Genomic DNA, 17,794 nt, shown 5'->3' on the forward strand with positions numbered 1-17,794 from the left:
GATTTATTGAGCGCTGCATTGATTGGCTGAGCAGCCCTCGAGAACCAATCGCAGCCATCGCTTCCTGGAGGCAGGATTTATGATACCTGTAACCAAGAAGTGATGTTGTACGAGTGGCTGGGACTGCGGGAACAGCGTGGACCTCCGCGAAGCAACGTGATGGACCCGGACCAAACCTGCTAAGTAATGTATTCTTTTTTTAAATGTAGTGTAGCTAGGGCTTATTTTCGGAGTAGGGGTTATATTGCAAGCCTCCCCCGAAAATCTTGAAAAATTACGGTAGGGCTTATTTTCAAGATAGGTATAATTTTCAGGAAACCACGTAATTGGTATGTTTACTAACTGCATACATGGTCCCTGCAGAGAGATGTGGTTAGCATCTTAATAGCTGAAATTCATTTACAGTTTCGAAGTCATGTTCAGTATTTAGAAAACAAGGATCAGAAAATAAGTAACACGAGCTCAGTTATTTAGAGCATTACTTTAATTGCAATTTTATATATTAATAATGTCAATAAACATACAATCAAATATTTTAATCTAAACATTAGATAACGCCAGTTTTCAGTTTTCTGTCCAATTAAAATTAAAAATAATCACAATCACAATAAAAACCATACAGTACATTCACACATACTGGTTTTTATGTATTTTAGCTTTAGTAGTATTTCTCCAGTGCCCTCCAGCTTTTAAGCAGTATTTCCCCTTGACTTCAATGGGAAAAAAAATATAGTATAGAAAACCATGTAAAAACACAAAAACAGACAGAATTGCGATAAAATGCATGGATGTAAGTAGTTTTACAGTTGCTGTGCGAACTTACCCTAATTAGTGCATATCAATAACTCTAAATGAGTCAATAATGTATCACCAAGGCCACAGTAAGGTAAGATTCCAGTAGCTTATGTCAAGTTAGGGTTATATTAATATTATTGCTCAAAAGGATGCAAAATCATTGCCGTCTGCAACCCAAGCCTAGTCAAAGATAGGACGTCCTTAATCAATGAACCGCAAGAGCTCTGGTTTTCCTGAAGAGAGTTAGGGCGTAGCTCCGGCCATATGATAATCTCAGCATGAAAGCTGACTCGGAATTGGGATAACTTGGGATCGCTGATCTTCTATGCTTAGAGTCCTAAGTTGATAGCTAGAAAATATGATGTGAGGATCACAGCTGTTAACATGGATCTGTAATGTTGAGTGAGCTTGATTTTTCAGAGGGTAACCACATGATATGTCGAGGTTTTACTCTTTCCAAAACCATAGCAGTTTATTGCAATTTGTTAATCAAGTAACTAAGCAGAAGTATAAATGTTTGTGCAAATTATAGCTTGGGCAATTTTATAAAATAACATTATTGGTGAGACATTTCCTAGTACTCTGCTGCTGTTCTACGAACGGGGAAAGGATTCAAAATCACAAGGACCTTTTTCAAAATGTTACTTTTCTTCTTTTGTAGCATTAGGCACCTCCGACAGATAGCCTGAGGAACCAGGAACAGATAACCAGGAGCTTTAGTTTTCAGGTACAGATGAGAATCCTGTAAACGAGACAATTTGTAGCGTATACAATCCATGTGCCATTAAGTTATTTGTGGGAAAAACACTTTTAAAAAGGGTTATGTATATTAATACTTTGTAAAACAAATTAGACAACTTCACAAAATTCAGCACAAAGTGCCGGTAAGATTGTGCTGGTGCATAGTCCAGTTTTACTTTGCCAACTGTGGTGTCAAGGACCTTTCATTTGATCCTAGCCCAAGAGCGAAGGGTCCTTTATAAAGTTCTTAAGGTACTCACACACCTTCAATAGCTGAGCCCAATAAACCCCCCCTTTCCCAAAAAAACTTGCACAATTGTGTTTCTTTTTCTATTTCAGTCAAATTGGTCTACTCGGCCAAGGTTTTCCAATAAGGTTCGTTAAAAGGTACCACTTAAAGATACAACTCCTTCCTCAAAAACACAACTCCATGTTGCTTAGTCACCGGAAGAATAAAGTTATGATTTGTTTAAAGTGGGAATTGAAAAATGAAACCGATAAAAACGAAAAAAAAAAAGCCTGTAGCGTGAAGGGGTTAAGTGACTTTTCCACAGGTGGGTGTAAAGCCCATATTACATACCGTGAACCTAGACGCTCTGATGATAATGCTGGCACTTGGTCTTCGGCCACTGTGCCCCCCTACCATTTTATTAAGAAGACCCAACAGATAGCGTGCTCATCTTTAATGGCAGGATATGGTTATAGAAACAGATAATCAGAAGCGACGCTCCAGTGGTATGTATCGAGAAAAATAATGATGGATGGTCCAAATATAAATATACAGGTACACTCACCCTGACACGGCCGACCCACTGTAGTAGGTCCAGTCGGTCGTTCTATCCAGAAGAGCTTTATAGTAGATTGCACTAGGTGTTTCAACGGTCCAGATGCGACATCCCTTAGGGAGAGCAGCATGAGGGAACTCCAGACATATTGGCAACGCGTTTCGGCTTATCCTAAGCCAATAAAAGGATTCTATACAGGACCATCCCCTACCCCCTTTTTTCTACGCCTACTGGGATTGTAGGGGTGCCACAGGATCAGGCATCCCTTAACAAGTAAGACCCCTGAAAGGGGATATCTTCCACTATTATAACGGAGCGTTCAGGATATGGTTATAGAGACTAGTTCTTCATTTGTGGTTCAGTATAGGGATATGAAGGCATGATGAAATGTTCACAAATCTTGAACTATTCCAGTATAAGATTGACTTCCATGTTTCATCTTACAAGGTGTGAACTTCAGAGATTTCAATCTTGAATTCCAGTGGCTGCAGGCTGTGCACTTGGGTACTACACTTAGGACATGTGAAATACATGTCGGCCATGTAATTGCTTTTAATGCAATAGTAGCAGAAGACATGAGTGCAACCAACAGTATGAGGCATTGTGGGCCATTCTCCGCACAAGCAGCATTCCTTGCAGATGACAGCCAGAGATGGGTCAGTAAGGCGCAACCCATGTACTGGTTTACACCAGGAGAACAGCTTCGCTTTGAGCTTTTGAGTATTAATAAGGGATAGAAGAAAAATCAAGAATTCAGCAAATCCATGCCACATAATTTCCCGGTTTATGTAATCAAAACCAACTTGACGCACACCTTGGGGTTTGTTGAATACAGAACGGATTCCTAGCAGTCGTTCGGTTAGGGTTGCAAACTTTCCTTGCTGTAGAAAAATTAAGGAATTCAAGAGCCCAAAAATCCTGATGAGCCCAGAAGCAACAGTAATGAAATGCTTCGTCCTGTGAAACGATGACCCAAAAAAGTTATTACTGAATAAGTCATAGGATCTTTCCTCCATCCATTTGCCTCCAACAGATAACAGCGCAAACCATACCTTCTGCTGTTTATTGAGTGGTCGGTAATTCGGAGTCTGAGACAAGTCATTTTTGTAATGAATGTTCAAAATTGCTTGGCCAACAGTTGCGTTCTTGGAGTAGACGGTGTATCTCCACAAAAACAGCCATAAAAAAGCTTTAATTTCTGGTTCAAAGCGACTCAAAAGTCCTGGTTTGAAGCCTTGAAAACAACTGCTAAACTGAGTCCAGACTAATTGCTCCAATGCCTTGTTTAATTCTATAGCATCCAGTTGACTTATTCTCAATACAGGATTTATATCTTCCATATTGTTTTTAGCCATGGTCATTTCAACTGCAGGAAAAGAAATTATGATTATTTAACATGCAGAACAGTTATCTCAATAAAAGCAATCATTTCTAATTCAGAAAATATAGTATATTATCATCAAATTCAATAAAAAATGCTTTAAAGGGGTATTCCCATCTTAGACATTTAGAGCATAGTCACAGGATGTGGGCCCCACCACTGGGACCCAGACATATCTCTAGAACGAGGGGCTCCAGACTCCATCCTATCTTTCCTCATTCGAATCCAGGCTCCGAGAGGTGGCTACCTATTACGGAAACTGCTGAGTGTCCTGTGCTATGCCGTTTCCATAGTAAAACTGCGCAGCACAGAGATATATGCTGTTATCTCCCAAGGTACATAAACAGCAAAGCACAGGGTATTCGCTTGTTTCCATGAAGCTTGACCACCTCTCGGATTCTGGATGTGGAAGTCAGTGATGATGTGAGGTGGAATGGGGTTGGGAACCCAGATAGAATATCCCTTTTTTAGAATATTAATTCTGTTTATTAACGTTAGAAGCTTGGTAATTTCCATGCTTTGGGTCCCACCAATTAACATCTTCATGTGCCTAGGTTTCTGCACACATTTTTAAGATAGATTGATATGAAACTGGCCTTAATGTAGACAAAGTGACTAAAGATGTTATCTTAGGGACTGATGACATATTGCTGGGACTTCAGTATGTGAGCACTGTTAACCCCACCAAAACAAATAGGTCTTTTTGAGGGACTACATGGTAAGACCAGTATAGCCTAAGACCAAGCATGAGAACTGAGCCAAGTTGACTGGAGACAAAGTGGCCTGGTGCTTTCCTAGTACTTCATTCTAGCAATTGGCACGGGTTCCAGTGGTCAGACCCCCACTGACATTGGAGTCAAATCCTACTACTATGCCATCAATCTGTGACAATCCTAAAACAACCCCTTTAAAAGGGAATCTGTCAGCTCGAACAGACTGCAGGCATCATGTTATAGAGCCGCAGATTGATTTATAGCTTTATGGGGAAAGATTCAGTATAACTTCTATTTTATTCATTTTGCTCATTCTGAGGTGAACAGTCCCATGGGCGGTCCTATCAGTGATTGCTAGCTACCTCTATATGTACAGTCATTACATATATTGCTACAGCTTCTCCTACTCCAGAACATAATGCTTGCAGTTTGGACAGCATGTTTGAGTTGACAGACTGCCTTTTAGGAGGAAAAAATAGAGAAGACCAAAAGCTGAATGCTTTCATACATGTCACTTATCCCAGAGATCCAAAATCGTCCAGTGGTCGCACCAATCTCTTGTTTCCGACTTACAGCTGGTGTTATGTGCAAGTTTAGGCCCTTTTTCTGCCTCCGGGTCTCATCAAATTGGGTATTACTCAAAGGCTCCACTCGTAGAAGATATGTAGGACGTTTTGGACTGAACTGCCCTATATTGAGTGACCTCTCGGTTACGGTGGGCTTCGGAGTCTGATCTCAACCAACCATTTTTTTTTTGCTTAAGGGTCTCCACTATTTATCCTGTTCTTGCAATAGCTCAATAATTGTACTTAATGGACACTAATATTCTACAGTACGGAGAACATTATTACAGCACCTAATACAGAACCTCTTTCTGAATAAGCTGGAGATTCAAGTTAAGCACTCATTGAATAATATGAAGAACTACTTCAACAAAAGGATCTGCTGCAGCTGAAATGTATATTAAAGGGATTTATTCAGGACTTTACACCATTTTAAGTCTGTAAATTTTTTTAAAGTAAAGAAAAATAATGCATACTCACCTGCTCCAGTGGCTCCTCATCCAGCACTGTGGCCCCACTGCACGTCAATCAAAACTCAGAAGAAGCTGGTGGGTAGTCACATACCATTCATTGTTCACATGACCGCTCAGCCAATCACAGGCTTCAGCAGTAATTCTTTCATGGCCGCTGAAGCCTATGACTGGCTGAGTGATCATGTGCACAATGAACAGCATGTGACTGCTTGCTGGCTTCCTGCAGACTGGGCACCACAGTTCCAGCGTTGGGTGGGGAGCCACTGGAGCAGGTAAATATGGATTTTTTCCTTATTTCACACCATTTTAGGTCTGTAAATTTTTGTAAAGAGCCCTGGAAAATTCCTTTAACCGTGGACCACCAAACATGTTTTCGAGTTACACTGTCACTAGTTATTAGTCTCACAGACTAACAAAATTAAACTTCAATATTTTATTTATCATATGTATTAGTAAAGAAGTAACTCATATTAAGGCCGCCTGCAGACAGCTGGGTCGTATCTGGCTGCGAGAATTCTTGCAGCGGGACCCGACCCGAGCGTCTGCAGAGAGCAGCATGACACTCACCTGCTCCTGCGGCCCCGGCTCTTTCATGTGCCGGCTGACGAGCAGCCGGTGCATGCGCAGACCGGAGCCGGTGGCCTGTGAGTGATGTTTCAGAAATAGAGCATGCCGCGATTTGCTTGCCGCGCAAGATTTCGCGCGGCCATCTGCATAGAATTGCATTTGTTAACGCAATACTATGGCAGCTTCCAGGGGCGGAAATTCTGCGGGAAATCCCGCCGTGGAATTTCTGCCCAACTGCAGGCGGCCTTAAGGATATTTATTACATTTACCTAAAAACTATCATCAAACTAAATACACTTATTTCTTGCAGTCATTACAAACTGGAACAGTGTATTTGCCACAAATGGCCTTGCTGCAGGACTGGCTTGAGAATTTGGGTCATTCTGCGCTTCTGGTATGGACAAAATGCGCAGTTTTTGCATATGCTTGGCTGTGTTTGAGTAGTACTTATCACAAAACTTCCAATTTTCAAAATATCTTTGATTCCTGCTTTAATATCCCTTCTCACAGTCACAGTGTCGAAACGTTCCCACAACCACGGCTCAGTGAGAGTGTCTGTGATCTAGGGTTAAAGTATCAGCTGTAGTGTGTCACCCCAACTGTGTTAGCCAGAGTGGTAGCCATAATGTGACCCAAGTACAACAAAAGCAACAGCAATCTACCTCAGCCAATGCTAGCACCAGCGCCCACCCCACCATCCGTCCATTCTCAACTCACTGATTACGCAATTATCATGTCTATCATATTAGGGTATATTAACATGGGTAAAATCTGCTATGAATCCACAAAGGAGTCTCTGATTTCTTTGAGAGAGTTCATTGACAATTGCATGGAGTCGCACCTGGATAAGTCCCATTCAATGGGGCTAATCCACTTGTGGATTCCGTATCAAGTAGTAAGAGTTAGTGGTGGCGTAGAAGGAAAAAAGGAAGGAAGTGGAGTTACTCCGATGAAGATCCAGTGAGGAGATAGGTGGAGTAAATGTTCCAATATATGGTTTCTTATTTCCATACGTGGTGAAGAGGAATAGATGGAACAAGTGCCAGGTGCTGCCAAATCAGCAACTAGATAGGTTGGCCAGTGAGATAATGGGTAGGGAAGAAAAGGACGCTGATCAAGTGGCGCGACCTCTTTTAGAAAATTGTGCACATGCTTGCAGGCCTTTTCAAAATAAAGCAACACTTTCTTCCAAATATCCAAGCATGTGCACAATTTTCTAAAAGAGTATCAAGTAGTAACAAAGCACCTCTCTTTTTTCTGTGACAGTTTTAAAATGAAACAGGCAGTTGATTTGCAGAAGACTGGATTCAAAATCTGCATGGATTTCGCAACAAATGAACAGCAAATTCCACAGTGTGAAGAAGACCTCCTGCATACGGGCGGGTTGGACGCACATGCGGAATTCCCGCAGCGGAGTTGGAGCCGGTGCCTAGCTGGTGACCCCAGCTTACCTGTCCGGCGGCTTCTGCACACGCTGCAGATGTGCCGGCCGACACTCCGTCGCACATGCGTAGTAGCCGCCGACGCTGGGGGGAGGGCGGGGGTGACGCGTATCCCGCTGAACTTGCTCACTACGGAAGTGGCGCGGGACGAGCGGCTTCTATTGACTTTGACGGAAGCTGGCCGTGTGTAACCTGCACAAAATTTAGTCTTCGCAAGCTGAAAATCACAATCGATATCCGCTCGTGGAGATGAAATGGCGTTTTGCCATTGAATACGATTGGCTGCATTTGCTGCACAGTCCGGAGGTGGACGCCCGCCGCTGACACCACAATACAAATACGCCCGTGTGCAGGAGGCCTAGGGCCTTATGTTTCTAACCAACTATCCCACAGCAGTGCATCAGTGCAGATTTATTTAAAAAATGAGCGCAATGGGAACTAGAAAGTGCTGCCCATGACAACCAATGAGGTCACTATTTTTCACAATTTTCTTTTTTTGCGTAAAAAGGTTTTCCAATTAGTATTATTTTTCAAAAGACTAGTGGGGCAAAATAACATATTTAGTATACAGACTGACTGCAGCATGTAATAAGACCCATCAGGGAGAACAAGGACATGGCATTCCAGCTGTGGGGGCCTGCAATAAGGCAATATAGACTCTATTATTATTTTAGCCGTTCACCTGCTTTTTTTTAATGGAAAATCCCTTCAATTGTCAACCAAAAAGTGAAAGAATGACAAAACTAACTAGGATATGGAGCAGGTGGAAGGAGAGTCACCGGGGAATTCAAAAATTTACATGAAAATCCTTTCAATTGTTCTGCAGATCCTGACTCTGTCTTTGGCCTATATAATATGCAGAACGTGACTTCGTAGTCTAAATTCAAAAAGATCCGACAATATAAAGTGAATCAAAGATACAAATACAAAAACAGCCATGTGGCATAAAAGAATGAAATCTCACTCTACTGAATTGTTGGCAATTAAAGAATAGGATTCAGTAAAACTTGCAGCGAGTTCTATAGACCGCAGCAGGTATGGATTTTCTCAATGTCCAGCTTGAGTTTTACTGACTGCTTCCCGAATTTCACATTATTTTGTCCACCCATGGGCAAAACATACATAGATAGTTGACCCCATGCTTGAAGCGTACAGCAGAAACAAGGAACAAAAGCTCAGCTTCTGCAGGTGGGCCCGACTATTGTATTGTGATTATCTGATGAAAGAATGAAATTGTATGTGGGGAGAAAAAGGAAAACTAAATGCACCGCAGTCCGGAGACTATTCATGGAATACTCGACTCTACTACCTATTGACATTCGCTCAACGTCACATGAATATCATGTTGTAACAAAGAATGACCCCAGATCTGCAGACAAAACCTGAGAACAAAGGGAGGTTCTCTCTCTTGAGGTCACTGCGCCAACAAAAAGAAAAGTCAAACTACTGAAGCCAAATTGTGCACATGCATAAAATGTGGAGGCGAGCCCACCGCAGCCATTTGCTGCCGAATATTCCCTGTAGGCCAATTTAAGTGAGCACCTTCCAAGCAAATGACATGTTCAAGTATTCTGCATTACATTTTCCCTTCTGTGTCTGCAATAAATAAAAAAGCACTACATAACTACAGTAATTCTTAGGCATCACAAAAATGGAACAAAAGACCGTTCCCATAAGCCAGCCGCTGAGGACGAGGACCGCTACTATCATTACGATGGTTATCCAGGCATTCAATTTTTTTTTTTTTTTTGAAGCAACTCAAAGTGGTGGCAAAATATAAAGTCATGTTCGCCTCACCCGATTTCGTACCATTCCCGTTCTGCCTATGTTCTTCTCCTGCCACAGCGATAAAGTCCCAACACAGGGACGTGTGACCACTGGTAAGCTGGTGATTGGCTGCAGTGGTCGTATGACCCTGGCGTTGGTGACGTCATCGCTGCAGCAGAGAGGAACCCAGTCACGGGAGTGGCAGCGGATATGGCTTTTTCTTTTAGGACTTTGAGTGGCTTTAAAAAAATGTTCTATCGCTTTAAAAGACCCCCTACTAGAGATGAGCGAGCACGCTCGGATACAGCAGTTATTCGAGCGAGCATCGCTCTTCTCGAGTAACTGCTTACTGGTCCGAGCGTGCTCAGGGGGGCGGCGGGGTGGGGGTGGGGGGAAAGAGATCTCTCTCTCTCCCCCCATGAGCACGTTCGGACCAGTAAGCAGTTACTCGAGAAGAGCGATGGTCGCTAGAGTAACTGCTGTATCCGAGCGTGCTCGCTCATCTCTACCCCCTACACTTTACTTAGCCTTGATTGTGTTGTAAAAACACCTCAAAGAGAATCACTGGAATTTCTGAACTTCGTAGATCTTTAAGTAGATTGTCTACTTTTAACAATTACTTTTGGATAGAAACCTCCCTTGAAATATTGTAGACCACAGGGAGTTCTTCTAATGGGTCCCCCAGCAATCAGCTGTGATCTGTAGGAAAAAGAGGCAGCAAGTAGTTCAATCCTCCGACATCACAAGAAATGAACCATAACATAGTGCTCATTGAAGTTATTAGACCATTCTCGTACATGTCTTGGGATTTACTAGAGGGAAATTCTCTTTATATGCGCTCACTACTCCGGCTAATTGGTTGGGGTCCCGAAAGACGTCCATTGGACTGCTCAGCTCAGAAAGAGTAAAGCCCCATTTACACTCAACAATTATCGCCCAAAAGTCATCATTTGAGCGATAATCGTTGTGTGTTAATACACTCATCTTTTACTCCTAGGCTGAACGATGATTTTTAGGTGAGCATAAAATCCATTGTTCAGCAGGAGAGCTGATAGCATGCTGTGTTCTCTAGATAGAGTGCTAATTACATTGTATTCAGCTTGCAGCCCTCTAGCACAGGGGTCCCCAACTCCAGTCCTCAAGGTCATGTTTTCAGGATATCCTATGGTAAGAACACCTGTGGCAATGTCCGAGGCACCGACAATAATTGCATCACTTGTGTAACACTGAGGAAATCCTGAAAACATGACCCGTTGGTGGTCCCTGAGGACTGGAGTTGGGGAACACTGGTTTAGCAGAACAAAGGAACTGTATGCAGAGAACAGATCACCTGCTGTTCTCTGCATACAGCTCCGGAGGCTAATTTACATGCAAATGAAGGTAATAAGCTGCTAATAGGCACTAGTGCCCATTAGCAGATTATGCAAAATGATCGCTCAAACTGTCATTCTCCCTATCTTTTGAACGAATTTTAAGTGATCATCTTTGAGTTTAAATAGGCCTTAAAGATTTACATGAATAAAATACAAGTTATGCAGAATTTTGCACATATAATTACACACATTGTCAAAAACGTTGATATGTTGACAAGTGAATACAATATCAGAGAAAAAGGATAATTTATTGTGGAAAACTGACCCCTTGTATGGAGGCTCTTGTACCCTGTTGTACCACCTCTGGTTTGGATACAAGATGTGATACGGGAGGGCATGGAGGTTCTAGTACCCTCTTGTAACGCTTCTAGCTTGGATACAGGATGTGATACGTGCGGGCAGAGAGGTATACAAGTTCCATTTGGTATCCTGCGGCATATCACTCCACATTTGCTACTCTAGATGGTGCAAACTCATAGGCTGTCGAAATTGGCATCCCAGATGGACCCATACATGTTCTATTGTTGATAAATCTGGGACCGGGCAGCCACGGAAGTGTGACAATGTTGTGGAAACATTCCTGTGACCCCCTTGTGTTTGCGTAGGACACAGACCCTACTCTTAGGATTGGCAGGTGTTTTAATGATGAGAAGTCCACTGATCAAACTTTTATCACCTAACCTATGGATAACTGATAAAAGTGTATGTTAGTACAACCCCTTTAATAAATAAACATAAGCAGTTCCATATTTAATACACACCTCAGCTGCTACAGAGCTCCTTTTTGAATAGAATGTAGACCTAAACCCCTTCCCAAATTCCAATATACATGTAAGGTGCATGTTGGGTATCTGTGTACAGAGCAGGCACAGGAGCAAAGCCGTGCTCCGTATACGGCGAATGTCAGCCACCTGTGACAGCTGAATCCCACCAGCAACAGCCGCCATCAGTGTTCATGCTGATCACGCCTGTTAACATTTTAAGTGGCCCCATCAATGTATGTTCAGTGCTCTCGAATGGCTTCCCCCCCGCAAAAAGTTAGTAAAAGTCTAGATTAAAACAAGCCCTGAAGGTTGCGAGTTCAATCCCCACGTGGTTCAGGTAGCCGGCTCAAGGTTGACTCAGCCTTCTATCCTTCCGAGGTTGGTAAAATGAGTACCCAGCTTGGTGAGGGGTAAGAAATAAAAATAATTACCTGAAAGTGCTGCGGAATAAGTTGGCGCTATACAAAGAACAAGATTTTAAAAAGTAGTCATTTGGATTATGTATATATTTCCAACAAGATGACATTGCCTACCTTTGCCTATAGCTCGAGGTGAGGTCGTAAAGATATAAAGGTCCCTTCCTTATGCAAATAATCTGAAAAATGAATATGCAAAGTTATCAATGATAGGCAAGACATCAAGAAGGACATTTTCACACAAGGACAATGTATGTGTCACGTAATTACATATTTTTAGCCAATCAAAGAGCTAGATGAAGTGAGCCACGCCTGATTCCTTCTGGATGATACTGTTTCTAAAGAGCCAAAGTTACAAGAAACATCTTGCGAAGACTCTTGAAGGAGCGGCACATGCGACTCGTTATTTTCCAGCCATTGAGTTATCATCCAGTCTAATTATTCAATTCCCGATGCATCTCAGATATTATCCAATTTTCAATCTTTGAATACTGTCCTGAAAATGAAGTATTAACATTACAATGGACAAGCCCTCTAAAATGCCTCCCTTATGATAAGTGTTACCGGCCAGACATATTATCCCTTTCATTTGAGAAAGTAACAATTTATTAGAGGGGGATAATTGTCCATTAAAATGGTAGAACGTTCTAAGGCCTTGTTTTTTACACATTCCATTAGGCTCTATTCACATTATGTTTAGAGTCTTCATCGGATGAATAGATCAGCAGGATCTCCCAATGTATCCCGGAGGAAGGTTGTGATGTATAGGCATAAGGTTGGATATGAAGCGATATGAATACATATATATACCCTATTTCCCTGAAAATAAGATATACCCCGAAAATAAGACATAGCATGATTTTCCGGAATTTTTGAGGATGCAAAATGATTTTTCAGGCTTTATGAGGATGCTTGAAATATAAGCCCTACTCCAAAATTAAGCCCTGCTAACAGTTAATTTAAAAAATCCATTTAAATAGTGTCCAGGCAGCTATACATGTAAAAAAGTTAAACCTTTTTGAACAAAAATTAATATAAGACACTGACTTATTTTCGGGGAAACGCGGTATGTGTGTGTAATATATATATATGGCAATGTTCCACCTGAAATGCATAAGAGTATGTTCAGACAATGGAATTCATCACAGAATTTTCTGCCTCTAAAAACTACGTGTAAAGGGGTTAGACAAAAATATGGAAACACCATTCAAAATGCATGCCTTAAAATTGGTCTCTGCATGTCTTATTGAATTAGGATTTATGATCCATGTAATTTAAGTGGAGGTAATATGCCACAGATGCTTCCGGGCAGAAGTAAACATCTGCCTGAATAACAAGGTTCCATTGGTCAGAGTAGGGCAAGAGGTAAGGTAAACACCACCCAGAGCAGGGCAAGAGGTGAAGTAAACACAAATTTGGCGGCAACACTGTCAAGCAGGGGTCCAAAGGGCAGCTCAGTGCTAAGGATTAAAATCCCATGCATTCTGTACGGCGTTTCCATATTTTTGTCCACCCCTTGTATGTCATACGGCTGCATTCGTCACCCATTGACTCCAATTCTAAAATATGTACGCGGTTTCATTCTTTTTTTGCGGATTCTCCTTCCAATGAAGAATGTAGGCTTTTTTTTAAATTCAATCAAATAAATGATTTGCCAATCCACATCTCCCAAAAGGCCACTGGATAAAACCTATTACAGGCTGTGGATATGTTTGGCGCATGCGTTAGGAGGTGTCCTGGCGTATATGACTAATGTATACTATAAATGCGGTGTGAACATAGCCTAGCCTATTAACAATCATCGGACACATCTGGTGTCATTTTTATCTATGTACATAGGCCATTTCCAAGTCAACAACAAATCGACTCACGGGTTTTCTCCTCCCCGCTATATTGTTTTACAGGCATGGCACCTACCGGGAGCGCTGATGTATGTCCTCCGACAAACAAATGCATCAACTTTCCCCCTTCCTCTTTGTGTTCGAATTCTCCAGCTTCCCAGATCTGCAATACATTACACAGAGTTTGGCCGAGCGCTCGGGTTGTATTAAGTTTTCGACATGATCCCATATCAAGTAAACACATCCTCCTCGCCTAAGTAGGTGTCACATACCAAACTGCAGCCTATAGTAACCGGACGGGAACAGCTGTTCTTCATATCAGCCCTTGCCTGTCACCAGGTCAATGTCTAGGAAAGTCTACACATTTATACGCAGAGCTGGAACAATCAGCTATAGCTCAACCGAACAAAAAATGGCGCAATCACATCAGAAACGTAGCCTGTGCTAGATTTATAAACTAATTCCACCTCTCCTTCAATACCAACAGCTCAAGTTTGCCCCAAGTTATAAAGTTATCATCTATTCACAGGATAGGGGAGAAGTAACCTATCCTACCAAAAGTAATTGGACCCCTGAGCTAGAATCAAAGGTAGCATCTGTTCATAGGTATTAATTCTTAGTGGGGCTCCTTGGGCTCTAATGACATCAGATATTCCCCATGGCAAACTTCATACTAACATCTTATACACTTCAGCTGGTATTTCCCTCTATTCATCCTGTAAATGTCTGGCGAGCCTACATTCCAGTTCATCCAAAAGATGTTCAGTAGGGTTCAGAACAGGACAGACCAATCATGAAACATCCATATCCTCAAACCAGCGTAGGACAGTGTTGGATTTGTGACGAGGCACGTTGTCTTGTCGGAAGTATGGCTGACCATTCCCAGGGTATTATCACTTGGTCGGCAGTGCATTATTGTCTAGCAGGTCAAGGTACACCTCCGTGTTCATGGTTTTTGCAACTACAACCAACAGACCGAAACCGTACTATGTAAAACATCTCCAGACAATAAAGGAAACTCCGCCATCCGTAACTGTTGGCACAACACACTCAGGTAAAAGGCGTTCCCCGGGCTCCTCCAACACCCAGGGGCATCCATCTGATTTGAAGATGGAGTAGTGTGATTCGCCACTCCATGAACGCTCTTACATTGCTCAACTGTCCAATGACAACGCTCCTTGCGTCCAATGACAACGCTCCAGGCCGATGCATCTTCTTTGAGAGAACTTGCCAGACGTTTTCAGGATGAATGGAGGGAAATACCAGCTGAAGCGTATCAGACGTTCATAAATAGTATACCACGGGGAGTATCCGATGTCATTAGGGCCAAAGGAGCCCCCTAACGTATTAACATATGGAAATAAATATTGCCTTTGATTCTTGCTCAGGTATCTAATTACATTTGGTAGGATAGTGTATCGGGGTCTTAGGCTAGTTTCACACAGTCGAGAGTGATATTGGGGCGTGAAACTCAGCCACATATTGCGCTCATGCGATGTCCCCGTGGATATGAAACTTTTGTCACAAAAACGCCTCCCATCACTTCAGTACAGATGTGATCCGGTTTTCAATGGGAAACCACGCATTGCACTCACATGCATCTCGCTTGATGACACGCTGTTAGAGATGAGCGAGTGTACTTGCTAAGGCAAACTACTTGAGCGAGTAGTGACTTATGCGAGTACCTGCCCGCTCGTCTCTAAAGATTCGGCTGCCAGTGGGGGAGCGTGGTGAGTTGCGGGAGTGAGTAGGGAGGAGCAGGGGGCAGAGAGTGAGAGAGAGATCTCCCCCCCTGTTCCTCCCCGCTCTCCCCCGCCACTCCCTGAATCTTTAGAGACAAGCGGGCAGGTACTCGCATAAGGCACTACTCGCTCGAGTGGTTTGCCTTAGCGAGTATACTCGCTCATCTCTACACACTGTACATCCACACAACTGCTGAAAGGAGTCACTGGCCTTGTACCCACGCATGCTAGCATCCCCAGTGATTGGCTGTAGTAGTCATGTGGACGTTACAGGGTACAAGCTTCTGCATGTGTACATGAGGAATAACACTATTTCTGGCCATTATATGACACGCGTCTTGCATTTATCACCAGTTTTTCTAATGCTCAGTTCTCTCTGAGCTGGTGAGAGGAGCCTGCTGTCACGCTGCTTTCTATACACTGTGCACAGAGAAGGATGCAGATCCTGCTCTCTAACGGCCTGTTCACACAGCTTTTTTTAAAGCCAGAGCTGGCTCTGTTGACCATGCAGAATACTGTACAGGGACAGAAGTCTGGGCAGCACCATAGGGGAGAATATTTTAGACAGCGGTCTCTTTTGGCTCAGTCTCAAATAGTTTCCATCCCTATCAGTCTTTTTACTTTTTTAAAAGATAAAAGATGGAAATCATTTGAGACTGAGCCAAAAGATGCCGCTGTCTCACATATGCTCCCCTATGGTTCTGCCATTGTGCAGTTTTCCGCATGGAGGACTGAAACAGCGCTGGTCGAAGGAGATGTCATATGAAAGAAGCCTATAGGTGCTTTCACATCTGTGTTGGAGGTTTCAGTTTCCTTCTATGTTTGGGAAGCAGGAAAGGGGAATACCCTGGCCGAACGGCTTCGTCTTGATAGAACTGAAAAGCACCAAACGGACTGCGGCATTTTATCGGAAGAAAAAGCGCTGCATGAAGTGTTTTTTCTTCCAGTATTTTGCGTCGGATCTGCAACAGAGGTTCCATCCTAACTCTCTGTAATACACACAGAGAGGAATAACCTAACCAGGGAGGACACTGAGCAGTAGATATGTGAATACAGACTAGTAAATAACTCACCATTAGCTCTAACAGCATGTCTGTGTGAGTCTCAGTTTCTCCTCTCCTCCCCCCTTCCCTCTGCACACTATAGACTTTAATAGGCGGCACGATTCATCTCCCTGTGGCAGCGCTAAGGCTGGGCTCACACAAGTGTGCGGTTACAGCGTATTACGCGTGCAGGTTCTGTGCGTGTAATACTCTATACCAATCTCCCATCTGCAAAAATGTTGCCGCTCACACGGCAAAATACATGTGCGAGGAAAGAAAAAAAAAAAAAAATCACAGCATGTTCTATCTTGGCGCTTATTACACGAGCATATCTGTCAAGATAGAACATGGCGATTGGCTGCATGTAGCAAGTACGCAATGTCACCGCGTAATGCGGCGTGCCGCCTCGCAGCAAATTACAGCTCTCTGAGCCCGGTCTTAGAGGCATTTTTCAGTGCAAAAACATAATTTTACATAAAATATATCGCACTTTACTCATTATCACATTGGCGATCACATAAAACACAAGTTGTTTGAAAAGTCAATCACCAACTTTGTTGCTGCGCAGAAAAGTCAGCAGTGCTCACTATCACACGGCTGCAGTGCAGTTAGAGGCGCACGCACTAACATTACAAGAAGTTTCATGACTTTCCGTGCTAACCAATCACAGCCTAGCTTTCATTCCTGCAGGCCAATGACACTAGTGATGCACAGGCTGCAGCACTGACACCTTCTGCCTCCATGATCATGTTATATAAAGGCTGCACCTCCTTCTCATAAACAACTACATATCCGTGCAGGGCTGAGCAACTCCCAGGAACTACAAGTCCCAGAATGCACCACTGATGCAGGTCTGCCACAATACAGGATCAGGAGTGTCACGGTGAAGATGCTGCAGGCAGAATGTAGACATTAGAGCAAGTGACTCACAAGGCAGCAGCCGGACTGATCTCCAGAACATAAACAACCTTCCCTCTGCAGCTGTCACTGCTACTTCCTGGATAGCTGAGGTCACGTGACGAGGTCGGACTACGGAAGCTGGCGAAGACCAATACTATCGGAAACTGCTCCAAAAACAGAACGCGGCTTCATGCTGTAGAAGCAGAACAATGCCTGCGTGTCTGAATACTCAGTACCATGGAAACGTAACCCGCCACCACACTCCTATTATAAAGCTGGCTATAAGAAGATCTGACCTTGTTGCCCACAGCAACCAATCACAGTTCAGCTTTCATTTTACCTCAGCTGTAGAAGACATGAAAGCTGCGCTGTGATTGGTTGCAAGGAGTAACAAAGGCAGATCTTTTAGGCCGCCTGTCCACAGGCATTGCGTTTTAACGCACGCAGATTTCCACCGTGGGAGAACACTTAAAGTCACCGGGATGAAC

The 17,794-nt window shown here is 43.1% G+C and overlaps 1 protein-coding gene across 3 annotated transcripts; it reads right to left on the reverse strand.

Moving 5' to 3' along the window:
• Positions 1-474: 474 nt before the first annotated feature.
• PEX2 (peroxisomal biogenesis factor 2) lies at positions 475-17,407 on the reverse strand. Of its 3 annotated transcripts, XM_066578600.1 has the most exons (4): positions 17,337-17,407; positions 13,698-13,784; positions 11,898-11,959; positions 475-3,687 (listed from the first exon to the last, which is right to left on the reverse strand). In XM_066578600.1, exon 4 carries the CDS (start codon positions 3,680-3,682, stop codon positions 2,762-2,764), a length of 921 nt encoding a protein of 306 aa, XP_066434697.1. In that variant the 5' UTR covers positions 3,683-3,687; positions 11,898-11,959; positions 13,698-13,784; positions 17,337-17,407; the 3' UTR covers positions 475-2,761. The 3 variants fall into 3 exon arrangements, with proteins under 3 accessions (XP_066434697.1, XP_066434698.1, XP_066434699.1); XM_066578601.1 differs by lacking the exon at positions 13,698-13,784 and having other exon boundaries at positions 17,337-17,406; XM_066578602.1 differs by lacking the exons at positions 11,898-11,959; positions 13,698-13,784 and having other exon boundaries at positions 17,337-17,365.
• Positions 17,408-17,794: the final 387 nt, after the last annotated feature.

This window comes from Eleutherodactylus coqui, chromosome 9 (genome assembly GCF_035609145.1).
Source record: "Eleutherodactylus coqui strain aEleCoq1 chromosome 9, aEleCoq1.hap1, whole genome shotgun sequence".
Lineage (NCBI taxonomy): Eukaryota > Metazoa > Chordata > Amphibia > Anura > Eleutherodactylidae > Eleutherodactylus > Eleutherodactylus coqui.

Bases quoted from the DNA above. Each gene is read 5' to 3' on its own strand.
- PEX2 (XM_066578600.1), bottom strand. From the start codon at position 3,682: ATGACCATGGCTAAAAACAATATGGAAGATATAAATCCTGTATTGAGA.